Below are 26,810 nucleotides of genomic sequence, written 5' to 3'. Positions count from 1 at the left end.
AGGCAAAAGTTCTGTCGAAATATTAATTACTATCTAGTATGTATTTCGGATGACATGGTTCTAGTTAGGTCTTCAAAACTCCTGACAAATGAGGATCTGTTGGAATGTGGGTCCCCAGACTCTTACCAGTAGGCCCCATTTATTGAGTAGCTATTATGTTCTAGGTAGGGCCATAGGCATTATGCCTACCTTCTCTAAATGCAGTTCTTATATTTCTGCAAGATAGATACTATCTTCATTGTAAAGAGGAGATAATTGAGGCTCCAGGAGTGAAGCAGATTTTACTCAAAGTCATAAATCTAATGTGCTGGAGCAGAAATTCCCACCTGGATCTGCCTTACCCCCAGAGCCGACATCCTTCTCCGATGCCACCTGCTGCTTGTCATTAAGGATGATACTGCAGTGCCTTCCTTCCATCCTCTGTGCTTCTGTTCCATGTCCTGGAATCTCATCTGTAGCATTTTCTTTGGACTCAGGATAAAAACTCTCAATAGACTAAGCAACATTTTTAGGGATTTTCAGTTATTTTGTGGGCTGTTTGTCAAAGAGAATAGTCTAATTGTACCCTTTCCCATTCTAAAAGTTACAGTTATTTTTTTTATCCTTAATACTGAGCTTTTATCCTTAATACTATTTTATCCTTAATACTATTTTCAATGAATTTTTAAATTATTATTGTGCTCATAGTTCAGTTAATGTGAGAATATATTTGTATATGGTTAGTTTTAAGTTTTCTATTTTAATTGATAGCTTTAAAGTGTAAGCTAATGATTAAAGTAATCTAGTTCCAATTTTAGATGCCAGATAGTGTACATACAATAAGTTTCCTGGAACCTAATGCCTTTTTGCACACGTTGTAAACTTAGATTATTTATTCTTCTAATAGCGAAAAACCTGATGTGTTATCCCAGGAGTTGGGGATGGAAGGGGAGAAATCAGCCACTGAAGACCAGATGAGAATGAAATGGGAAAGCCTACATCAAGAATTTAGTACCAAGCAGAAACTACTACAGAATGTTCTGGAACAGGAACAAGAGCAAGTGGTATCCAAACATTTTGTTTTTGTATGTTAACTAATATAAAAGATGTATAGCTTATGCAAATAGAACATAACTGTGCAGTAATCTATAGTTTCATTATCAATTCTAAAATAAGACATAAATTACTCCCCTTTTATTTCTCTTAACAAGCATGTTTCACGTTTCTTAATAATTATGTATTTATATGTGGAAATTTACTTGATTTCTAGATACTATTTTTCTCAGAAATGGTTAATAGCTGAAAACTCATTAGGATAAACCATTAGATTTTTAGCAGCGCCTTCCTTTTTTTTCACGACCTTGATAATTAAGGTTGCAAAGCAAGGATATACACGTCTAGGACAAGAGAAATTCAACACACGTGGTTACTTTCTGAAAGTAAATGGTCAAGTTGTCTTGTTTTCCATTGCTGTTCCCACTATGTAATAGTTTCAGAAGATCTTAAAATTGGGACTTCAGTGGATCTAAGAGGCAGGAGAAGTCAGTGGCCAGCTAGAATGGTCACTGATCCATCTGTAGGCTTGTTCTCAAGATGGGTCACTACTGTGTAATGTTGCACTTGGTTTCCCCAAGCAAGGCACATCCAGTGAAATCGAATATAGCAACAGAAGGTTCCAGGTAGATAGATAATATCTATTAGTTCCCTGTAAACAGAAGCCAGAGAATCATTCAGAGTCAGAGGAATCAGCCCTGGAGAGAGCTAGTGCACAAAGTGGGAGCCCAGCCAGGCCTGCGGTATTTACCACTGCTGTGGCCCAGGATTTTGAAGCTAGGAGCCCAGTCCTGGGTCCTGGGCCAGCAATGCTCAGCTGGGCCGTTCTTCGACACCAGTATTATCAGAATAAAGTCTAGGTTCCTTACTGTGGATCTGAGGAAGCTGCTGTTCGTACTCATCAGACTAGGACTAGCTTCAGGGCGAGGAGAGACTGGACCCAGCAGTGAAAGGGTGTCTGTAACTGCAGTGCATCTGAGGAAGGAAAGGCAGGGGCTAACAGCAGGCACAGTAAAGCAGATATGACTTATCAGCATTCCCTGAAAGGTGACGGTCTGAAGGTCACAGTGTATCCCCTTGCCTGTGGGGAACCACGCATTAGTGCTCCATAGCTGTTCGTGTCTACCTCATTTCACAAACTCCTATGACATGCCAGAGCCTTTGTCACTGTCCACAGGAATTGTCACCAGCACCAGCCCTGGGGAACATAAAGCACACTCCATTCTTGGAGGTAGTTATCCCAGAAGCAAGTGGTGTCTTATACTTTCTGCACAGACCTTCTACCTATTTAAATTAATTCTTCTTCACATCCCTGATCAAACGTTTCTGACACTCACAGCCTGAATTCTTGATTCCTGACCTAGCTCTCCTAGACTTGACTGCTAGCTCATCTTCATGTTAGAGTATTTCCTCGTGTCTTTGACAATATGGAATATTTACAGTCTTTTCTGACTATCCTAAGTCAGATAAATCCAAGGTACTTGTAGGCATATTCATGTTTTCTTACTATTTTTCATTCATTACATGCCCAACCCCTGGATTTTACCTGTTTTCCATCCAGCCTAAAGCATCTGTGTGATTCATGCAGCATTGCAGACTTCCTGGGTGTCTCCTCCGTTACCCACTCTTATCTCAGACACCTTCTTTTTTGTCCATTCTGTGCTATCACCCCAACATCGTCTATGAGAGGCTACTGACAAAGCCCTGCCTGCTGCCACTGACATTCCCACATGATTCCTGGACTGTTACCGTTTAGGTTCAGGTCCGTACCTCATTGCCCTTGGGAATCGGAAATGGAAATCATTGAAGGTCCTTTATTTTATAGCATTTGTTGCATTTGAGTGCTTTCTTTCTGTAATCACTGGTCATTTGTCCAAAGTGCCGCCTGGGTGGTTTTCTTCTCTTTGGTGTGGAGAGAGAAAAGGTGAGAAAGAAGCAGTTTGGCCATGAGAGTTTCCAGGAAGAAAGGGGATGATCATTTAGTGAATATACTTTGTGTATTAGGTGTTACTACTGACAACACGCTGGTGAGGTTGACCTTATCTCTACTTTGTAGATCGTAAACTAAGGCTTGAAGAGATTAGACAATTTCTCAAGGTCTTGTGACTAAAAAGAGGCAGAGCTGGGATTTGAATGCAACTCCAGAGTCCCTTTTTCATACTCCCTTACTGGCAGTTTTGTATACAGGATACACTATCTCAAGTGTAAAGACAGTCACTTTCTTTTGAGCTAAAGTTCACTAGGTCACCTAGCTTCAGGATGAAACATGGATGGCTTCCATTCCTAGGAACCTGTAACCCAACCAAGGATATAGTTTATACATTTCTGATAAATTAGGCAACCATGGTAGGCTCCATAAGCAGGAATTCAAAAGGAAGCAGAAGTATAAAAAAAGTAGAAAGCCATTGTAGCAGGTTGGAATTTAAGGTGATGGATTTTAAAGAGTGTGTGGTGGATATTCTAGCTACAGTGGGAAGTGAGTTGGGCATGCTTAGAGGATCATGAGAAATCTACTTGAAAGGCAAGGTGAGAATGAGATGTTCTATAAATTATAGGAGCTGGGTTTGATTGGAAACGTCATTCAAAAGTTTGAGTGGTAAGTGGTATGGTCCTTGTCAAGGCGACACTGTGTGTGCCTGTAAGAGTTTAGGAGAGAGCAAGTGAATAGGCCTCAGTCTGTATCTAGTATCTAGGCGGGGTGATTTCATCATGGGTAGTTTGAAATCAGGAAGACCCGTTAAGAGGAAGACCGTGATAGATTTTAGACATTTTTCCCACCAGTTTTCTTGTTGTTGTTGTTGTTTGTTTGTTTGTTTGTTTGTTGTCCATCAGTGGAAACATTGCCATTGCTGAATTTGGTCACCATGTTTTAGTGGACATGGTATGTTGAAGAAGTCATATTTCTCTAGAAGAGGCTTCTATAAGGACAGTTTTTCCAGCATCTGCTTCAATGTGCAATTCTAAATGATGAAACCTGAACATAGTACGTGTGCTCTTGAATAAGCACCCCTGTTTGCCTACAGCTCTACAGCAGGCCAAATCGGCTCCTGTCTGGAGTGCCACTGTACAAAGGGGATGGACAGACCCAAGACAAATCTTCAGTGGCATCTTTACTGGATGGATTGAACCAGGCCTTTGAGGAGGTTTCGTCCCAGGTAGGGCTACACTGTTGATTTGTTCATGCATCTTGGTCTCCATGAAGTTGTCACCTCCCATCTTTGGGCATGAACGGCCGAGACCCCACCCTAGTGATTAGCTCTGAAAGGCAGAGCCACTGCACCCTGGCATCTCCTCCTGGTATTTTTCTTTGATTCCTCAAACACTGTAGTTAATTACATGTTCCCCTCTTTTTTTTTTCAGGGCGGGGGGACGAAGAGGCAGAGCATTCACTTGGAACAGAAGTTTTACGATGGGGTCTCAGCTACCTCTACGTGGTTAGATGATGTGGAGGAACACTTATTTGTTGCCACAGCACTTTTACCAGAAGAAACCGAAGCTTGCCTCTTCAACCAAGAAGTAAGTTTGGCAGCTGGTGTCTGAATATGTGATATTGCAAAGCACTTGAAATGTTGGTATTGGATAATTAATGTGTAAGGAAGGTCACATGTAAAACAGTTCTAATAAAGTACAAATTAGGCTTATTTCCAAGCAGCATAATGCAGACAAGAACTGCCTAATGTAAAAAGCTCCCCAAGATATTCATGATTTGCGTGTTTCTTCTTTATCTTGTGTATGTAGGAGGAGGAAAATAATGGAGGACTCTTTGTAAAATCTTGTTGTATTTTGCAAATTTTCTACATATGAGGCACAGCCTAAAAATAATGTATGAGCTTCTAAATAGTCCTTTACAAATCTCATTTTTCACCAAATACATATTATTATTATTATTAGCTAGTGATATAAATTTTCTGAGGAAAATCTCTGCAACAGCAACTTGTCTAATATTTATAGATGTAAAGGCGGTTCAACTTGCCTTAGATATAATTACCACTGAATAGTAAGAGAGATGTAGTGGACTTTCTGTGAGGAAATGACTTGATTCGTATTTAGATTCATGGATGTAGACATTGAAATATGCTTTCTCTTTTATCAACCCTAGACTCTTGCCAAAGATATTAAGGAAATGTCTGAAGAAATGGATAAGAACAAGAACTTGTTTTCCCAAGCATTTCCAGAGAACGGTGATAACCGAAATGTTATTGAAGACACTTTGGGTTGTCTTTTGGGCCGGTTATCCTTGTTAGACTCAGTAGTAAATCAACGATGTCATCAGATGAAGGAAAGACTTCAGCAAATACTAAATTTCCAGGTAAGACGTTACCAAGACATGCTCGACCATTCTCTAGCCATATTCAGTAATAAGCAGAATGTCTTATTGAGGTATGATATAAACCTATTTTTTTCTTCAAATGTACAATGAGGAGCAGGAACATTACAGAAAAACAAGGGAATAGAACCCTAGGACTAGAAAACTAAGAGTTTTATGTTCCTAGAAATTGAGGGTTGAGAAAACCAGACAATCAAGCTAAGGGCTGACTAGAACTTTGTATTCCACCAATAAGTCATATGACTGTAGGTTTAATTTCTAGTTGATATAGTGAAGTTTAAAACCATAGGACCAAAGAAATTTTAGGAAGTGCCAAAGTACAGAACCCCAGACTCCAACGCGTAGGGGCCATTGGAAGTACCTGTGTTAAAAATGTACAGCATGACTTCCCAATCCTGACTCCGGAGATTTAATGCCTTTTAGCCCTAGACTAGAGCTGTGGTGCCAGGTGAATAATCGTCTGCTTATGAAACTGTTCCTTTAACTGTATGTAAACTTCAGCAGAGGCAAAAGCCACTGATAAACTCTGACTTGATTTTAATCTCTAATAAAAAGCATTCTTCAGGAATACTTAAGTTTTAATCGGGTTTTATCTTTAGCAAACATAAGATTTGTCAAATAGACACTTGTAATTAGTGCCAAGAGTTTGATGTAAATTTTGATTTGTAAAAAAATTACTGTTCGAATGTCCAAAGTAGCATCAGACAAGAAACAGGGAGTTTTCTAGATATTCGTCTAGAGGGACAAATTCTCACTGCCTTCTAGTAGTTTGTATTCTTAACTACAAGGTAAAATTATCAGAAAAAATGTGTATTGTTTTGTTATTCACAAAAAAGATTCACATGTTATCGTCATTAATCTTCACAACATACCTATTAGCTACGCATTGTTCTAATATTCATTTTGTAAAGTTAGAAGAGAAAAATTAAGAACAGTCTCTAAAACCAACCATCCTGGGTTCACAGTCTGGCTTTGTCACCTACTGCTGTACGTACCCTTAGCTGCTTTAGTGTCCTCAGCTATTAAGTCACACCCATAGTAATTGTCTTGTGGGGTTTTGTGAGTATAAAATTAGTTAAAATGTGTAAAATACTAAGCACTCAGTAGCTTTTGTTATTGTTATTATTAATAGGAGTATTCATGATAACACATGTAGAATCTGAAACCAATATAAAGGTTCACTTACTTCTCCAAGGTTATTCAACCATCAAAGGAACTCCTGGGTGACTCAGTCGGTTAAGCGTCCGACTTCAGCTCTGGTCCCATGATCTCGCTGTTTGTGAGTTCAAGTCCCGCAGCAGGCTCTGTGCTGACAGCTAAGAGCCTAGAGCCTGCTTCAGATTCTGTGTCTCTCTCTCTCTGCCCCTCCCCCACTCGCACTCTGTCTCTCAAAAGTGAATAAACATTTAAAAAAGAAAAGAAAAACTAGAGCCAAGATTTGACTCAAAGAATATTTTTATATTTTATATTGTTTAGGATGCCAACAGGGGTATGGAGAATAGTATACCTATTCAAGATATATTTTCAGGCAGACTCAATGGGAGTCCATTCGTGTGTGGTTTAGATATGGATACTGACTGAGAGTCTTGGGTTGCCAGGTCTGGTGGATCAGAGTGCCATAGACCGATGGGCAAGGCTGGGTCACTGGCTGGACATAGATGAGCCATAGCATTAATAATCACAAGCGAATAATCACAGTAGACATTTGGCTATCAAGTCTGTGGCTTAGAAGAATGGCCTGGACTCGATATTTGTGTAGGTTATATTGGGTAGTACATAGAGAGGAAGGCACGTTGTACTTGGAATCAGAAAAGTTGGGGTTGGTTGCTTGGGTATTTTGTTTCAAATGCAAGCTCTGATTGCATGTACACACCATCTGTCTAAAATCAGCAAAACTGTTGAGCAACTTATGGAATCTTGTTTCATTGCTCTAAAGTTCGCCTTGCATAAAACAGTACACTGAGTTTTAACAGCAGTCTTGTCTATCAGCCATGAGTGAGGGGGTTTGAAAGTATAAATGTGTGTATCACTCGGAAGCATATTTCCGTTTTCAAATTGCATTTACTCTGATAGTGTCTTTAGTACTTTAAAATTTTTATTGGTAATTATAGCCAGTCAGAGTAAAATATGGACTAAGCATGGATGCTCTGGAACTGATTTTCCGTAGAGAACCAAGAGGAGAACATGCAATCATGAAATTGTCTTTAAATCATGTTCTCTTTCTTCTGCCAACAAGTTTCTACTTGTTGGTGGCCAGCTCATGAACAACAACTGACATTTCAAAATAAACGTTTGTGCTCCAATTTAATTGAAAGAAATAGTTCCAGTGTTAGTGTTATTAAAGGTCAAGTCACAAACCATTGTGTTTTACTTCGTACCAAGCACCAGGTATACTGTCAGTGCTCAATAGTTAATGGAATGATGTGCCTTTGTTTTCTATTTAACTTTTGAGTATTAGCTTTTGCCAGACTGTTAACATTATCCTATACCCATGGACAATCTGGAAGAACATGTTGATGTAAGTGTATCTTATCTCTATGGAATCACAAGTCAGTTATCAACTTCTGTTAAAAAAGTTTTTACCTATAGACTTAACCCCAAATAAATTTAGTGGACATTTTTATAACTGAGTATTTTAAACTATTTAAAAACCTAAAAATGGGGGCGCCTGGGTGGCTTAGTCGGTTGAGCGTCCGACTTTCGCTTGGGTCATGATCTCGCGGTTCGTGGGTTCGAGCCCCGCGTCGGGTTCTGTGCTTACTGCCAGCTCAGAGCCTGGAGCCTGTTTCAGTCTGTGCCTCCCTCTCTTTCTGACCCTCCCCTGCTCACGCTGTCTCTCTCTCTCTCTCCTAGAAATAAATAAAACATTAAAAAAAAAAAAAAGATAAAAACCTAAAAATGAAAAAATTCTTTACTAAATGAGTGAGGCAGCACATAAAACTCAAAACCTTCTATATACGTGTTTCTAAAAAAGCAAGAGTCCTGCCTTTTTATGTCCTAAAAGCAATGCCAATGACTCTCCAGTAAAACTTCTGATGTCTAATACATGTGCAGTGTAGACAGCTTAACTGTCCCCCTGTATTACACGTGTAGTAACAAAAAAATGGTTGAAGCCTTGGATTTTCACTAAATTTTTTTTTACATTTATTTATTTTGAGAGAGAGAGAGAGAGGGACAGAGCATGAGTGGGGGAAGGGCAGAGCGAGAGGGAGACACAGAATCTGAAGCAGGCTCCAGGCTGCTCTGTCAGCACAGAGCTCAACACGGGGCTTGAACCCACAAACCGTGAGATCATGACCTGAGCCCAAGCCGAACACTTAACCAACTGAGCCACCCAGGTTCCCTTTGGATTTTCATTTTTAAGAAAATGTCAACATCCATATGGTTATTAACACCTCCAGTCATTTCTCTTTCTTTTATCTTCCTGATTGGCCCCTGCCCATAAATAGTGAGGCCTCCAGAAATGTGAACTCAGTTTTCTTTTTTTTTCTTTAATTTTTTTAATGTTTTTTATTTATTTCTGAGAAAGAGAGAGAGATAGTGTGAGCAGGGGAGGATCAAAGAGAGAGGGAGACACAGAATCTGAAGCAGGCTCCAGGCTCTGAGCTGTCAGCACAGAGCCCGACGCGGGGCTTGAACCCATGAACCATGAGATCATGACCTGAGCCAAAATCGGCCGCTTAACCGACTGAGACACCCAAGCGCCCATGAACTCAGTTTTCAATTACTTTTGAGTAGAATAAAATTAAGACAGAAACTATGCTATTAAACATGTAAAGATGATGTACAGGAAATATATCCACAATCTTCATTTCTTTCTTTCTTTCCTTTTTTTTTTTTAAGTATTTGTTTATTTGGTTAATCTCCATACCCAACGTGGGGTTCAAGTTCATGATTCTGAGATCAAGTTTCATGCTTTCCCAACCGAGCCAGCAGGTGCCCCCACAATCTCCATTTCTCATTCATGATATATTATTTATATGTATCTAGTCATTTAGATGACCTGCGTTAATGTTGTTCCAAATATAAGTAGCTAACAAAGACTTTTTCTTTTGAATCTGTTCAAGTGAATAAGAAACATCTTTTCCTAGGCATACAAACAGATAAATATGTCATCCTTCTAATGGCCCACATGGCCTCACCCTGAGCACAGTTGAATAATACAAACAATGCTATAATTCATAAGCAGAAACCTTGTTTCTGGCATCATTTTTCCAGGGCTGTTATAACAATCTCCTAGCAAATCCACAAGTAGGTTTGCAGACTGGTTTGGTTTTGGGTTAGTGACAATTATTGCCTCTTAGGATCATATGCTTTTCTCTAATGTTCATGTAAAGTGTCATTTTTTTCTTTTGCTTTTTAAAAAAACTTTACTGCATAATTCACGCACGGTTTTGTTTTCTAGCCTTGCATTTTGTGTTCTAAGGCTGGCAGGCATCCTTAAAGATGATTTTTCTTCTTGGTGTGATTATCCTTCTCTTTATAGATGGGTCACATTGGTGCCTCTTGGTGACGTGTCCTCTTATATGTATCATCAGCTCCCAGTGAAGAGGACGTGATGAGTCTAATTTCATCCTCTGCCAAACAGCCCACCATATATGTTTACTGACATTTCAGGGAAAAAAACTAGAAATTATATCATTCCAATTTTGTTACAATTCCTTATTCCCTGTAGAACTGAGCACCAAAATTCTGATCATTATCTTTCTTTTTGTGTAAATATAACATGACATAAATATATTTGGACTTTTAAGTGAGTAATCTTTATGAACGAAAGGCTTTGCTAAGGTTTTGTGTTGTCTTTTCATATATCTTTGTGGATAAAATTTATTTTCTGCACTTCTGGGTGGCTTTTTATAAGCTTGTGCAAATTCTCTGAAAATAGGACAAAAAAGGAAGTGAGAGAGAGTGAACGAGGTAAGAGGGGAAAAAAGGAATTAAGATATTCTTAAGAATCAAATTTTTTTGGTCTTGTGAGTGGCTCAGTCGGTTAAGCGTCCGACTTTGGCTCAGGTCATGATCTCACGGTTCATGGATTCGAGCCCCACGTCGGGCTTTGTGCTGACAGCTAGCTCAGAGCCTGGAGCCTGCTTCAGATTCTGTGTTTCCCTCTCTCTCTGACCCTCCCCTGCTCATGCTGTCTCTCTCTCTCTCTCTCTCTCAGAAAAAAAAAAAAAGAATCACATTTTTTCCCGAATCAGGGTAACACCTATAGGTGGTTTTACTAAATAAAAGTCTTTAGTGTGATATTTCTGCTACAGTGTTTAAATGTACCTCCTTATTTCAAACGTATCAAGAAGATTAGGGTGACTAGTATTGCCTTTTATTTGTATACTCCACCTCCATTTGTATTGTGTTACAAATGGATAACACAGTTGTGTTAAATTCTTCAAGAATTGTGATAAATTCTTCAAAATTACATTTTAATATACATTTATTATACATTTTAATATACATTTTAAGATACACTGTCGTCCGTAACTTTTTACTTCCCACAAGACAGTATTGTGTCTTTTGGACATTAAATTCCTATACCTGTATGTTATTTCTAAGAATGTGTGTTATATTTACAACAATTTTGGTTAGACATGCTAATTCTCCCTATCTGCTTTCCTCTTTAGAATGATCTGAAGGTGCTGTGTACCTCCCTGGCTGACAGCAAGTACATCATCCTGCAGAAATTGGCAAATGTGTTTGAACAGCCTGTGGCAGAGCAAATAGAGGTACTTACACAGAAGAGTGACTGCAGAGTAAATCTAATTTACTAAGACATTTCAAATATTCTGTGATATTAATGGCTTACTAAACCATTTTTGTTCGTCATACATTTTGTCTTTGAGTGCTGGGTGTGAGTGACTGGCCAGGTCCCCTGGAATCTGTCCCTCACTTCTGTACGGAGCTAGGAACTAGTAGATGGATAGACATGTCAATGACAGATGCTGACCTGAAGAACTTTGCCACCTAACACTGAGATTAGACATGAGCCTCAAAGACCTAGGACAGAAAGTCGAACTGTCCTGGGGTGATTCAGATGAAGCACTAATGGACATTCAAAAAAAGGGCAGATTGCCTCCAGCAGGGTAGGATCGGGGGAAATTTTGTAAAGGAAAATTTGAACCAGACTGAGAAGTTTGGACACCGGAGACTGGGAAGAAAGATATCCAAGTAAAGATGACACCAAGAACAAAGGCATAAATGTTAGGTAATTCAGAGCACTTCTGGAAAAAAAGCAAGTAATCCTATTGAGCTGACTTTGTGATGTATGAAAACAGTTGAGGGGAAATAAGTTTAGATGAGTACATTTTTGACTTGTAGAAGCTTTTGCAGGTCAGAATATTTGGACTTTCTTCTACACTTTCCTCTAAACTTCATTGATTGCATATCTCATTAGTCAAAAAGATAAGCACACACCACAAGTGTCGTATATTTACTTATTTACGAGTTATACACAGGTACTGTGTTAGAGAGCATACACAGAAACGAAAATTCAAAAGAATACGGTTGAACACAAATCAAAGACATAGCGTCTCGCCCTCAGAAATCACCTCCTACACAGTTTTGGGTACTTGCGCTCAGCTTGGAGAGCTCTGGCAGCAGAGAGTCCCTGGGGACATTTGCAGGTGAGAGCGAGGGTCAGTGCCACATCCCACCTCTGGACAGTGGGCGGGACGATGCCAGGTCAGGAAGCTGGATACACATCTAGAGCCTTCACCAAGCTGTACTGATGAGAAGGAAGGAAAATTCTAACTAGTGTGATGTCCTTGAAAACAAGGAGGAGAGAAGAAATGAGAAGGATGTCACACATAACATCTCCCATTTCACAACCTAAATAATTTGAAAAGTGTGTGTTTTAATAGGATTTCTTAACCTAATTTCAGTAGACCTCTAAGGGTTCTGTGAGTAGACTATAGAGAATCATCTATGAAAGAGACTCCTGGAAATATTTCTCTAGATAGAAATCTAGATCTGTGAATCCCTCATTTCCCCCAAATTAAAAAGCATTCTTTTATGTCTGCCTGAAAGGAACCTTTTTAAATTTTTAGTTTTTTTTATTTTTTGCTTTTAACATACCTGTTTCCAAAAAAAATTTTTCAACAACTATAGTGATGGTTTTCCTTGAATTTCTGTTTTTTTCTTGTTGTTTATTTTATTTTTGAGAGAGAGACAGAGCACAAGCAAGGGAGAGGCAGAAAGAGAGGGAAACACAGGATCTGAAATAGGTTCCAGACTCTGTGCTGATCTATGCAGGGCTCGAACCCACGAACTGTGAGATCGTGACTTGAGCCAAAGTCGGATGCTCAACTAACTGAGCCACCCAGGCACCCCTGTTTTCCTTGAATTTATAATGTGAAATATAGGATATGTATGATCACAAGTGACAGTTTTACTAATTATTGACCAATATCACTAAAGTGAATTCCACAGGTAAAAATAAATAACTACACCATTTCTTTGAACAAGGGGAAAGCTAAATAAGGGGGGGTGGGAATGTGCTAATTCCTTCCCCACCCTCAGCTAAAAAGGTAATAATAGCAGGTGGCATGAACATGACACCTCTCAATATATTCATCTTTTGAACCATGTCATTCTGATCTAGAACAGACTTGTCCCCAGAAGCCTGATCCACAGCTGACTTGGAGGGACCTCCCTTTACCAGTATCTGAGAATTTCCATCACTTCTTCCTCTGTTGGATCCTCTCTTTTCTGAGTCTCAAGTCTGTCTTTATTGTATGGCTTCCTCATGTTGTTAGTACATATCCTTACTAAGAAAGGATGCATGCTAGGTATATTTTTAATATTTTGCAAACCTGAAAATGTTATACTATGTTTACACTTTATTGATATCTTGGCTCACTATAAAATTCTTGCTTGGAAATCAGTTTTCAATAGAATTTTGAGGCTTTTGCTTCATTGTTTTTTAGCCTCTGGTGTTGGCTTGAGGAATCTGAAATTATTCTGATTCCCAAAGATGTCCCAGTGTTCTGAAATTCCACAATGACACTCGTGGGGAAGGTCTCTTTTATCCACTAGGCTGGGCATTCAGTAGACTATTGTAATTTGGCAGCTCTCCTCTTTCCATTCTGGAAAGTTATCTCATGATTGATTTAATATTTTTTATTTCTCCATTTAATCTGTCTCCTTTTCTGGAACTCTTTCTAGGCAGATGTTGGATATTCTGGTCCACTCTTCTAATTGTTTTTAAGAGACATTTTGCTTTACTTTTTGGAAGACTTCCTAGATTTCAACTGCATACTTTTCTACAGTTTTATATTTCTGCTCTCATGTGTTTAATTTTCCCCCAAATTTTCATTTTGGTTCTCGGAATGATCCTTTATTCTGTTCTTTTTCTAACAGATTTGTAACCTCTCTGGATAGATTATGATTTTTTGGCCGACGTTTTCTTTTTCCTGTAGGGCCTGTCTCCCTCCAGCCTGCTTGTATTTCTGCATTTTAGTCTCCATCTTTTGTGTTAGAGGCTTTTCTGAGATTATGGAAATTCTTTGCTGTTTCTTCACATTTACGCTGGAGAACTGAAGAGCTGACGGAGAACTTTGTGTATGGATGTGGCTTGACAGTTTTGAGAATTACTGAATTGCGTGGGCTACTTATTGGAAAATCCAGGCTGAGGTACTTTGGAAGATGCCAGGGCTCCCCATTTAGCTTTCTGTGGGCATTCCGTCATGTATCCCTCTGTTTTCAGTCAAGGACTCAAATCTGCAGCTATGTCTGGCTCCCCTCATTCCAGCGACTACCTGTCCTACCTTCTCTAGAAAATAAACTCCCCATCTTTCTCAGGGAAGGAAAAGGGGCAGTGTGGAGTGAGAAAAAGGCTCTGGGAAGTTCACTGCTCTTCAAGCCACTCTTTTACCAGCCCTCTTTATTTGGCTTCCTGTCCTGCCCACTCTGAGCGCTAGAGTCTCCTGTTGCTGTAAGTTCGGGGACGTAGATCTCCTGTGAGGGTAGGATTCGGCTTTCTCAGATTTCTTTCTTTCTTTCTTTTTTTAATTTTTTAATGTTTCTTTATTTTTGAGAGAGAGAGAGGGAGATAAACAGCGTGAGTGGGAGAGGGGCAGGGAGAGAGAGAGAGAGGGAGGCACAGAATCCGAAGCAGGCTCCAGGCTCTGAGCTAGCTGCCAGCACAGAGCCTGACGCGGGGCTGGAACTCACGAACTGTGAGATCATGACCTGAGCCGAAGTCCAACTGACTGAGCCACCCAGGCGCCCCTCACTTTCTCAGATTTCTTAAGTCAATTATCATGAATCTTTCTGAATCCCAGCTTTCAAAATTTTGCTGGTATTCCCTTCTTTCCGGTTTCTTTGCCCTTGTAGATTTATGGGTGGGTGGGAGGAGGGTGCACCAAAAAACAAGCAAATAGAATATTTGCTGTGGTTGTAGCCGGGATTCAGGGAAGAGAAAATAAGACACGTGTTTCATCTGCCATCTGGAGTTCATGTTCTTTTCATCCTTCAGGGCAGCTGATGTTGGGTTTTTTGCAAAAGTCTGCTAGGCCTGCTCCAGGATCCGGTGCTGCCTCCCAACTCCAAACTCCTCTAACAGAGATGCGCTGCTGCGTGCTGAGTACTTGATTGGATTCACCCTTGTTTTGTTTTGCTCTGTTTACTCTGGCTTCCTAACCAGACTGTAAGCTCCTTGAAGGCCAGGGTGAGAGCTTGTCCCGCTTCTGCAGACCTCACACGGGGAAGACAAGACATAGCGCCAGCAACCACTGTAAAAGTTGTTGATGGCTTGCTTTTCCAGTAAACAGAGAGGAAGCTTCCCCTGACCGCGCTCTGACATATTTTCCTCTTACCTCACTGAGTCTCTCTCAAGGGAGGCTTAAACTGCATTTCAGGAGACCAGAACCTGTTACTCTAGAAAATCTCAGGCAAACACCTTTTCTAACCATGTTCTAAGGCATGCTTCCCTTTTAGGCATTGCTAGCCACAAATCCCCTTATTTGTTTAAGGAAACCATTGTTCTCCCAACCCTGCCCACGAAGCCCGGCCTGCCTCCTTTCCAGTAGGGTAGCTGACTGCGGGAAAACAAAGGGCAAAGGGCCTCCTCTTTTCCGTATACTACATGGTCATGGTTTTTATGTTGTATTGAAAGGAGTCTTTCTGTAGGCACTGATCAAGTTTGAAGTGAAGAAATAGATACAATAAGCACGTTGTGCATGGGAAGTGGTGGGAATTCTAATGAAACTTCATAAATCTTACATAGGCAATACAACAGGCTGAAGATGGGCTCAAGGAATTGGATGCAGAAATCATTGAATTAAAAAAGCGTGGTGACAAGTTGCAGATCGAGCAGCCTTCGATGCAGGAACTGTCCAAACTTCAGGTGCGGTTTTCTACCAACAGCATTCAGCTTCGATGATACATCCTAACGGGCCGTCAAGAAACAAATTAATTTATTTTCTGGGTTTCTCTCTATTAAATTCATGTCATTTAGTTCTTAATCTTTGTCCCAAGTAACACTCAGAGAAAATTTTCTGAAACTTTATCATATTTAGTGCGATAAAGTAAATTGCATTCTCATACTTCTAAGATTCTTTTTCTGACATTGACTTTATTACTACTCCAGTGGCTAAGCATTGTGGGATAGTCTGGTTGTGGCATATTATTTTCTACTCTAGGAAATATATGAATTATCAATCCTACCTAGAAAAGTTAAAAGAGGAATATTTACCCTGTATTATAGTGTACCTCAGAAAAACTGTTTTTGCAGGAAAAAATGCTCAAGCTAATACTTTTTAGAAAGTAAATTTTCTCAGGTGTTCAAAACAATAGTTAATCTTTCATACATGTCTGAAGGGAAGAAAGACAGCATTTCAATTCCAGAACAACAAAAAAATTAAACTAGAATGTAGTTGAGATCTGAGCAGATTTCCCTTCCTGGAATAGGAAATAATTTGGGCTTAATCTGCTTTCTTAGATTAGGCTGCTAGGCAAAACTCCAATATGGGGGTGGTAGGGAGAACCTAGGCTATTAGACCAGCAAACTTTAGCATTTTTTGTGCAACATAGTAAAATTCCATTAAGAAAAAATTGTGTCCAGTGATACACACATGTTAACTTTTCTCTACATGCCTTGTTACAGAGCTATTGAGGGATTAATAGCATAACTCCAGCACAGGGTCACAAGCTCTTCCTTTTCTGAAAATAAAATAGCTCTTATTTTAAAAAGAACATTTTTATTTTAACTGTCTCATTCCACTGTCTCACATTTCATAATGTCATGAGCCCACGGCCCCCACTTTGCACTTAGACGGTTTTCCAACAGTGCTTAAATGTCAGGTGGAAGAGTCAAACGTCATAGTTGTAACTAGGCATTAAAGCTGAGCCTTTCCAGATTGAACCATTTTGGCCGGCGAAACCTTAATATGATACGTTAATCAGGTCCATATGGTTCAAATAAATTTTGTGTTTGGTGTATCATCATCTCCTAAAACATCTTTCCAGTTTAAATAGTTATTTATTTACTCCACCACATTTGGCAAAAACATTGCCTTTTTAAGTCTTAAAGTCCTTCTGCTCACATTAACCTCCTCTGTTTCCCTAGCTCTTTATTTAGGGAATAGTCCAAAATCTGATTATTATGTAGCAGACAAAATATGAAAGATGCTAAAGTCAATTACTCTAACCCTATGTAAATGTGCACATTATAAAACATTAGAATTACTTTTACATTTCCCTCAGCCACACCAACAACTTTTCAACGTGTCAGCCATAAACTGTTGACATCCTGAGAAGACAGCTGTCACAGCTACCTCCTTTTGAAGGAAGTTTTCATGAGAAGGACAGGCAGTGGCTTCCGTACAGAGTATCACCATCAATCAGATACCTGAAAGAGTATTTATGGTTGGATGGTGGGCTTGGCAGGTAGTATGCTTGTCAGAGAAGGGAAGCACCTGACCTGAGAGTGAGTGTCACGGCCTCTGTTTCATAGGACATGTATGATGAGCTGATGATGACCATCGGCGCCTGGCAGAGTAGTCTGAACCAGAATCTCGCACTCAAGAGTCAGTACGAAAGGGCCCTGCAAGATCTGGCAGACTTGCTGGAGACTGGACAGGAGAAGATGGCAGGTGACCAGAAAATCATCGTGTCTTCCAAGGAGGAAATTCAGCAACTACTTGACAAACATAAGGTAAAAAGAGATGGGGGCAGGGGCGGGGGGCGGGGGAGGGTGAGGAATATAGTTGCAGAAGCATATTTTCAGTCACTGATATATAGTAAAACCTATCATTATCAATCTTCTATGAGTTCCTTCTTGCATAAATTACTCTTTAAAATTTATCAACAAATATCTATTCAAACGTATGGGCATTCAACAGCCCAGAAAAATTATAGAGGATATGTTTGTATAATTTTTTGGGGTTAAAAAGAATACCGACATTCCTAGTAATTTTAATGATCACTTCCTCACTAGTATTAGCCAGGCTTTCTCCTATCATAAATTACCATCAATGGGAAACTTAGGGACTTTCCTCAAAGTGCCCAACTTCCTTCTTAGTTCTGCTTTTGTCCTCTGTGTCTTTTATGTGCCTTTAGTCATCTAGTCCTAGGTGTTTTCTCTCCTTCTGGTGCCCTGGACAAAAGCTCCTCACTGGGCTTTGGGAATGCAGAGCTGCCTGCTCTTCTGTGGGATTGCTTTCTGGCTATTAATGAACATCACTTAGTTCCTCTGGCCCTTAAGCACAGGCTCCTCTGGTTACTGTAGGCCCCTAGGGCTTATCCCTGGGGACAGTGAGTCCTTTTACTACACGATCAAATTTGGGAGGCATGAGATTGCCACACGCCACCTTCAAGCTCAGGTTAGACACTACTCCTTAGTAAAGGAATGCCTGTTTAATTTGCACACATGAATCACTCTTGCATTATTAAAATGACTACGGAAAGAGGAGTTTGCCAGTCTGGGAACCTAAACTCTCAGACTGTAGGCATGTCATATACATGGAAACGATGAAAATCCCATTGGATTATAGATAGTTAACATGAAGCTCGGTGGTGGCTTCTAAAGGTGAATTTCCTTGGGTGGGGGGGGAGGGCGGAGCATTGCACTTCTTGCTATTTTTCCCAGAGATTTTTGTCCAAAACTTTGTGATTTATTAAAGGCTTATCATTTGGCTTTGAAAACATTGCTTTAAAGTTCACAGCTGGTTTTCCTCAAATCTTTGACAACAGCAATAAAGTATCGTGCTGAGTTGTTCCAGAGAGGAAGCTAGGATCAATGAGCATAAATAACAGAGACGTAGGCTCAATAAGTAAAGAACGCTAGAAGGAATGGGCTGCCATCGAACAGACAACTCTCCTGGCCATTAGCAGAAGATTGGGTTGTAAAAGGAATATCAGTTTTTGGTGCATGTGGGGCTAACTGACCTCCAAGTTCTCTTCCAACTTTAAGAGTGTATGATATAATATTGTCAGTTAAAAATGAAGATTCTGGCTTCTGTTGACCAGACATTTTCTGAGGGAGAGCTCTACGGTGACCATGTTTTATATTGAGTGGGTAGTTCAGGGTCCTCATCCATAAAATGAGAACTAAAACTACCTACCTCCTAGAATTGTTCATCAGTAAAGAGTTGGTAGAGTTTTAGCATATACTGTACACTATTGTTATCAACTTCCAGCCCTTCAGCCCTACCCACAGTGGAGGGAACAGGAAATGGGATAAGCCCTGTCTCCCTCCTCTGTTACACATAAAAAGTCATATTTAAAAATACATTTGTAGGGGCGCCTGGGTGGCTTAGTCGGTTAAGCGTCCGACTTTCGCTTAGGTCGTGATCTCGCGGTTCGTGGGTTCGAGCCCCGCGTCGGGCTCTGTGCTGACTGCCAGCTCGGAGCCTGGAGCCTGTTTCAGTCTGTGACTCCCTCTCTCTCTGACCCTCCCCTGCTCACGCTGTCTCTCTCTCTCTCCTTGAAATAAATAAAAACATTTAAAAAAAAAAATAAAATAAAAAAAATAAAAATACATTTGTAGGACTATGCAAGGCCTACCATTCTGTTGTGTGTAAGTATAATAAAAGGAAAATTTAAAACTGTGTAGCAGCAACCAGTGCATGTCAGGCTGTGCTTGGCTGTGAGTATTGGAGCATGAGAAATGCTCTGGGAATTCGGAAGAGTAGAGTTCAAGCCCAACCAGAAAGGAAGGAGTCCTGAATGTGTCAAGTGAGGACCCCTTGGGAAGTATGATGTATAGACAGAGACCAAAAACGGGAGACTGGTCGCTAATGTGTCTGAGGGGCAAGGGAGGCCAGTTTGTGTGGTGGAGTTAATGAGAGTCTTCCAGATTGTACGCAGGGATGAGGCATTTGGAGGGTAGAGGAGCTTAAGCAGCAGCTGGTCACATCTGAAGGGCTCTGTCTGTGGCAACAGGGTATCTACAGCGCAGCACGTGTCGGTGCACTTGAGGGGAGGGATGAGAGGCCAATTAGGAGGCTTGAGTCCCCGTCTCTGCAGGAAGCCATGAGTGCCTAAGTGAGGCAGGGACGAGCAGAGGTGGAAAGAGAATGCTCATATATTGCCTGAGTCCCATCAGCTTTTACACCTGAAGCAGCTTTTATTGTCAGGTGGTGTATGAATGAGTCGCTGACCTCTTTCTACCTGAAAAACTGCAGGAATACTTTCAAGGCCTGGAGTCTCATATGATCCTGACGGAAACACTCTTCAGAAAGATAATCAGCTTTGCGGCGCTACAGGAAACTCACTTCCACACAGAACTGACGGCACAGGCTTCAGCTGTACTAAAACGGGCTCACAAGAGGGGTGTGGAGTTGGAGTACATTCTAGAGGTGAGACTCTTATGCAACACCTTCCCTACGGCAGACCCAACTGCAAAGCATACCCTTAATGCAAGACGTATTTGTTCATGCAATTCACCTCAGAATTGGAACTCCCAGTTCTCAGAGTCCAAGTTTGGAGCTCCCTCGCTCGGCATCGGGTTCTGCCTTGGTCTTCTTGTATTTCTTCTTCATGTTTGGAGAAGTCTGTGCCATGGAGGGAGTCAACTGGAGTCACCGAAAACTTGACTTTGGACAGGGCATGACGGTATTTGGGGTTTTGACAGCAAGACTAAAATGCTGCTGATCTCTGCTATCCATTATTGAAAAAGGCTTCAAATGATTCTTAAAAAGATTTTCCAGGTTCAAATAAAATAAAAATGAGAATTTAGGAGTGAGTGGTTGGGGATTTCTCCTTAGTAGAATGTCTATACTATATATTTATTATTTCTTAAATGTTTATGGTAGCTTTTTTTGTTTGTGAACGTAATATATTTACTTTGCTTTACTACATGAAGTAAACACACCCTGCCCTTTTGCTGAAACTATATATTCATCATTATTGTGGTAAAGAATGAAACCGTGCATATCAGATGCCTGTTGTGTTCCAAATGCGCTGTGTACATTATTTCACTGAATCCTCATGATCGACAAGATAGTCATTATTATACCCATTTTCTGATGTTATAAATGAGGTTCAGAGGAGGTTAGTAACTTGCCCACGCTCGTACTGCTTGTTGGTCGCGGATGCCCCAAGCCTGTTTGCAGTGCTTTTAAGGGTCACCATCTGATTATTTGCTCAAAGCCATCTTTTCTTCCCAAAGTAAACCCCCAGCACAAACATTGCCGACATAACTGTTTATATTTTATTTTTTTAAAAATTTATTTTTTAAAAAATTTCTTTTGAGAGAGAGAGAAAGAGCAGAGGGGGGGCAAAGAGAGAGAACCCCAGGCATCGGTGCAGAGCCCACCATGGGATTTGAACTCAAACTCATGAACCATGAGATCATGACCTGAGCCAAAATCGAGAGTGGGCGCTTAACCAACTTGAGCCACTCAGGCGCCCTTCCAACATAACTTTGAAGAGAACCTGTCAGTGCATATTTTGCACAAAAAGAAGATCGTGGTTCTTTAATGAGGCTTTTTTTTAATGTTTATTTATTTTTGAGAGAGAGAGAGAATGAGTGGGGAAGGGGAAGAGAGAGGGGTAGACACAGAATCCAAAGCAGGCTCCAGGTTCTGAGCAGTCAGCACAGAGCCCAACACAGGGCTAGAACTCACTATCTGTGAGAGCATGACCTAAGCCGAGGTCAGACACTCAACTGACTGAGCCACCCAGGCACCCCATAATGAGAATTTTTAGCTCACAGACTGATACTGTATTTCTAGACATGGTCTCATCTGGATGAAGACCACCAGGAGCTCAGCAAACAGCTGGAGGTGGTGGAAAGTAGCATCCCAAGTGTGGGATTGGTGGAGGAGAGTGAGGAGAGGCTCATTGACCGGATAACACTCTACCAGGTCAGTGCCCACTGGTTTCTTGGTGTGAAAAGTTGCCACATTTTCTTTTGAGACTTCCCTATGGTTTAGCTGAATCTAAACAAATTTGCAATCAAATATTTTATTAAGTACTTTTACTTTTATTTCAAGCTATTAACATTGTTGAAAGCAGATAGATTTTAAGTATTTGTTTTATAATAGGAACATAAGATCTTTTTTCTTTAAAAAAATTTTTTTTCATGTTTATTTACTTTTGAGAGAGAGAGCGTGAGAAGGGGAGGGGCAGAGAGAGAGGGACACACAGAATGCGAGGCAGGCTCTAGTCTCTGAGCTGTTAGCACAGAGCCCGACACAGGGCTCGAACCCACAAAGCTGCAAAATCATGACCTGAGCCGAAGTCGGACTCTTAACCAACTGAGCCATCTTTTTTCTCCTTTTAACATGAGGTCTCTTTCTGAAAATTCTACTGAGCATTTTCTGTGGTGCATGTTGGTGTCACACTATTCTTAATCATAGCTTGATAGTTTCAAATGTACCCAAAGTTACTACCAAAGAAAAGAAAGAAAGAAAGAATAACCTCTATACTTAAATATAGATGAGCCAACTCAGAGTTTCTAGTCTTACTTGGGTACAAACAGTTGAATTCTGATTAATAGGGATGGGGAGCAATATGGGCACCAGAGAAACTATAATTCTTGAAGAGAAAAAAAATGCATCATCCAAACTTTTAACCCAGTATTTTCAATCAATTTTAGCATTTGAAATCCAGCCTTAATGAATACCAGCCCAAATTATACCAGGTATTGGATAATGGGAAGCGACTGCTCATGTCCATTAGCTGCTCCGATCTAGAAAGCCGGCTAAATCAGCTTGGAGAACACTGGCTAAATAATACCAACAAAGTGTCTAAGGAACTTCACAGATTGGAGACAGTGCTGAAACACTGGACCAGGTAATGCAGTGACTGTGATGCATAATTTTAGGTTAGTGCTGCAGACTCTAACACTGCTGGGTATGGGGCTTGAAAACGAGAAGATCCCCCTAGGCACTTAGCTCATAATTCAGAAAAGAAAGGCAAAAACAAAGCCTCCAGTGAGATTCCTGGACAGTTGAACAAACATGCAATTCGAAGTAGGCAGGGAAGCAGGTACCTACTGCCGCTTACCTTTGACCTCTGATCCTCCCTTGCCTGTTGACTGTACGTGACTGTTCACAGCAAAAACTTAGAAGGAGACATAGAAGGAAAGTATGTTTGAGAAAGTACAGTTTCTCAAGGGCAGTGGGAACCATTGAAGAGAAGTGGAGGGTTGATTTTACATCAAGAAATACTCTATTTCCATGCCACCTTTATTTCTAAGAACTTTTAATAATAGTCATCTAGTATTTTCTAAATAGTCTCAATGTGAACAAGTAGGAGAAAGATATACTTTTTTTTTTTTCCATTCAGCTTAGAAATGGGAAAGCTGAAACTTGCTTAATGTAGACATTTGAAGGGAATTTGAAAGTGTCCAGTGCAGGACATTATTCTCCCAAACCTGCTGTACCTCTCGTGTTAAAATCGGCATTGCTAAATAACATGGGTTAGCAGTAAGGAAGTATTGGATTTTACTGAATTGACGCATTCATGGAATTACAGATATCAGAGTGAATCTGCAGAACTTATTCGCTGGCTACAGTCTGCAAAAGACAGGCTAGAATTTTGGACTCAACAATCTGTGACCGTCCCACAGGAACTAGAAATGGTCCGTGATCATCTCAGTGCTTTCCTGGTAAGCCTAAGAATTTAAAGCATTTGATTCCATTTTATATACTTAATAAGCCAAGCTGAAGAAAATTTGTCAATGTTAGCTATGTGTGGTCAATGATTATGCAAAATAATAGGGTTCAATGTTGCCTCATTAAAGTAATTTTCAAGGAGTGGCTTCATTGTTGGCTTTCATTCAAGGCGATGGTATGCTTTCTACTTTTTTGTCCTCTGGCATGCTTAACATCACTCCCCTTCAAGACATATAGAAAAAGTTGTTATGTAGCAAATGGTTCTCTTTTAGTAAATTAAAAGACTGACTATTTAATCCTGATTTGAACATTGCTGCTGCTTTTAGGAGTTTTCCAAGGAAGTGGATGCGAAATCTTCCCTGAAATCATCTGTTCTGAGCATTGGAAATCAGCTTCTTCGATTAAAGAAGGTGGACACGGCTTCCCTACGCTCAGAGCTGTCACACATTGATGGCCAGTGGACTGATCTGCTGACAAATATTCCCAGTGTACAGGAAAAGCTCCACCAGGTAGAGAAATCATCTTAGGTTTAATTCATAACAGTTGATTTAAGCAGTATTAAATGGAAAGAGTGCTAATCTGCTTTTGCTTACAGATTTAGATCAGCTCTGTCATGGACAGGCTGCCTTTTCTGTCTTTCGTTGTTCTGCATACAAAAAGCAAACTGTTCTACAAGCCATACCCACAGATGTCATGTCTTCCAAGGATGACTTCTTTAGTGTGTGTGTGTGTGTGTGTGTGTGTGTGTGTGTGTGTGTGTATGTGTGTAGTAGTAGTAGTAGTAGTAGTAGTAGATACTTCATCTGGCCTTGTTTAAACTGTTTCTTTGTAAAATGTGGGTCACTACACTCCCTCATAAAGTGAGTAGTTATAAGCATTCAATCACAGTGTATTTAAAAGACCTATCATCTCACCTATAATAGAGCAACTGGCATTCCATAAATTTAAGTACTTTCCTTCTCTGGAAATATACCTCCCTTCCCTGGATCCCAGGCAGTATACGTTTACCGCTCTTTGACATTCATCACTCTACCAGGTCTGAAAGCTGTGTTTAAGGTCTGAGTCTTATCCCTCCTAGTCAGCAACTATATATTTCTGGGGGGGGGGGGGGGGGGGGGGGGGGGGGGGGGGGGCGAGAACATCTCACATTCATCTCTGTATCTTTCTGTACCACATCGAAATCCATAAATATTTTAAGTGATTGCCCCTGTTCCTTTAAATCATTACAATAAGTATCGGCAAAAATGTATGTTAGATTAAGTAAGATTCAGAAATCCAAGTATATTTTAGTTAAAGAGTAAGGAAATTGGCCATGCTCTTAGGAATAAATATTAGAGTGCCAAAAAATCTAGAAAATGATAGTTTGTAATGTGGTATTTTTCTTTCTTCCTTTAACATTCCTGAGTCATAATACACAGAAATTTTTACAAGATAATTAATAAAATACATCTGTTGAATGTTTTGTAGTTAAGTTTTTTTTAAACTCGTAAAACTAGCTATAAAATAAGAATAATATTTCCTTCTTGCTGGTATTTTGATTAATTAGTTAATGTTTATTCAATGTTTATAGTATTGGATGTCAAGTGAACATAAGATGACTATTATTGTTCTGTGTTTGCCTGATGTTTAATTTCAAGCTCCTAATAAGATTAAGATCCAAAACTGTCATTAAGAAGTGTTATCTCTTTTGGCACGTTAATAAATATTAATGTAAGGTTTTTTGGGTTGGCAGAAATTTGGTTTCAATTTTAACCTTTGTGCCTTGTTCTGTCTCTTCCTTGGGCAGCTCCAGATGGATAAGCTGCCCTCTCGCCATGCCATTTCTGAACTTATGACTTGGATTTCCCTCATGGAAAATGTTATTCAAAAGGATGAAGAGAATATAAAAAATTCAATAGGTTACAAGGCAATTCATGAATACCTTCAGAAATATAAGGTGATGGAATGTTTTTTTCTTTTAACTTTTCATATTTTAGGACTGTTCATTCAAAAGAACTCAAATTATGGACCTCAGATCTTGGAGTGGATGTTTCGTACATAGTGACCAGATAAGGGTACAAGGGTAAAAATACTGCCTCCCTAGTTATAGACATAGAAAATCTGTCCAGTATTAGGAATAATTTAAAATTTTTTTCAATGTTCATTTATTCTGAGAGAGAGAGCAAATGAGCAGGGGAAGGGCACAGAGAGAGGGAGAGAGAGGATCCCAAGCAGGCTCCCCTCTGTCAGTGCACAACCAGATGTAGGGCTTGAACCTATGAACTGCAAGATCATGACCTGAGCAGAAATCAAGAGACAGACGCTGAATTGACTGAGCCATCCAGGTGCCCCAGGAATATTTTTGGATAAGATTTTGTGTCATTGAAAAAATCATAAAAATATTTGTTATAATTTATAAGTATGTTATAGTGAGCTTAGACAATTTATTAACCATTCTACATCCTCTACCTAAAATGTATATGTATATTTATATTCACTACATTAATAAATTCAAAATTTTATAAAGTTTTGTATATTCAAGTCAGTATATTTATACTTTAAAAAATTATAAATTCAGTGTGTTTGTAAATTATATGTATATATACATTTATTCAACTTCTGATAATAACGAGTTATATAAATATATACAGACTGTGCCATTTGGTCTAAATCATGGAATGGTAAGATAAGGTTATTTAACGCTTTCCAATTCTTGATAAAATATAAGCTATTTATGTCCATCACCTTGTTTCCTTATTTCCTCCCTTCACTTTGCAGGGTTTTAAGATAGATATTAACTGTAAACAGCTGACAGTTGACTTCGTGAACCAGTCCGTGCTCCAAATCAGCAGTCAGGATGTGGAAAGTAAACGCAGTGATAAGACCGATTTTGCTGAGCAACTCGGAGCCATGAATAAAAGTTGGCAAATCCTGCAGGGTCTAGTGACTGAGAAGGTAAGGAAGCCACGTGGCCTCTGCTGTCCATATTTACACAGACTCACCAAGGCCAGGCACACGCTGTAAAGAAAACTCGTTTCACAAGCAGTATAGCTTCACGCAGCACACAAATGTTTCTGAAGGGGACACCCCGAGTCCCATTGCTCTAACTGTTCGTTACTCTCGTTCATTATTTTCTTACTTGTCTTCTATTCTTCACCCATTATACATTGTTTTGCTCTTTTAGAGATGCCCTTTGACTTCTTTTGCCTTTTCTCCAAGTTGACTTTACTTACTTACCAATACTAGTTAGTCACTGCTTTACCCTTTATGGGATTTGTTTTTTAAGCCTCTGTACAATAAGCTGTATTTTTAAAAAACTCTTCACTTAGAGGGAATAGTGGCTTGAGTAATTGGAGGAAATGGTGGCTTGCGTGCCTGTGATTTGATTTTAAAATAAAATTGCAAACTTCATT

The 26,810-nt window shown here is 39.9% G+C and overlaps 1 protein-coding gene across 1 annotated transcript in view; it reads left to right on the top strand.

Moving 5' to 3' along the window:
• The window catches only part of SYNE1 (spectrin repeat containing nuclear envelope protein 1), a 461,288-nt gene that overhangs the window by 327,395 nt on the left and 107,083 nt on the right, over positions 1-26,810 (top strand). The window contains 14 exon segments of the mRNA XM_039220107.1: positions 887-1,043; positions 4,056-4,187; positions 4,393-4,548; positions 5,132-5,341; positions 10,981-11,082; positions 15,582-15,701; positions 17,310-17,510; positions 19,981-20,154; positions 21,532-21,663; positions 22,398-22,594; positions 23,279-23,411; positions 23,745-23,927; positions 25,205-25,354; positions 26,176-26,352. Of these exon segments, the coding sequence (XP_039076038.1) occupies positions 887-1,043; positions 4,056-4,187; positions 4,393-4,548; positions 5,132-5,341; positions 10,981-11,082; positions 15,582-15,701; positions 17,310-17,510; positions 19,981-20,154; positions 21,532-21,663; positions 22,398-22,594; positions 23,279-23,411; positions 23,745-23,927; positions 25,205-25,354; positions 26,176-26,352 (2,224 nt within the window).

Source organism: Hyaena hyaena, unplaced genomic scaffold (assembly GCF_003009895.1).
Source record: "Hyaena hyaena isolate Hyena2069 unplaced genomic scaffold, ASM300989v1 scaffold_860, whole genome shotgun sequence".
Classification (NCBI taxonomy): domain Eukaryota; kingdom Metazoa; phylum Chordata; class Mammalia; order Carnivora; family Hyaenidae; genus Hyaena; species Hyaena hyaena.
This window is presented reverse-complemented; position numbering and strand designations above follow the sequence as displayed.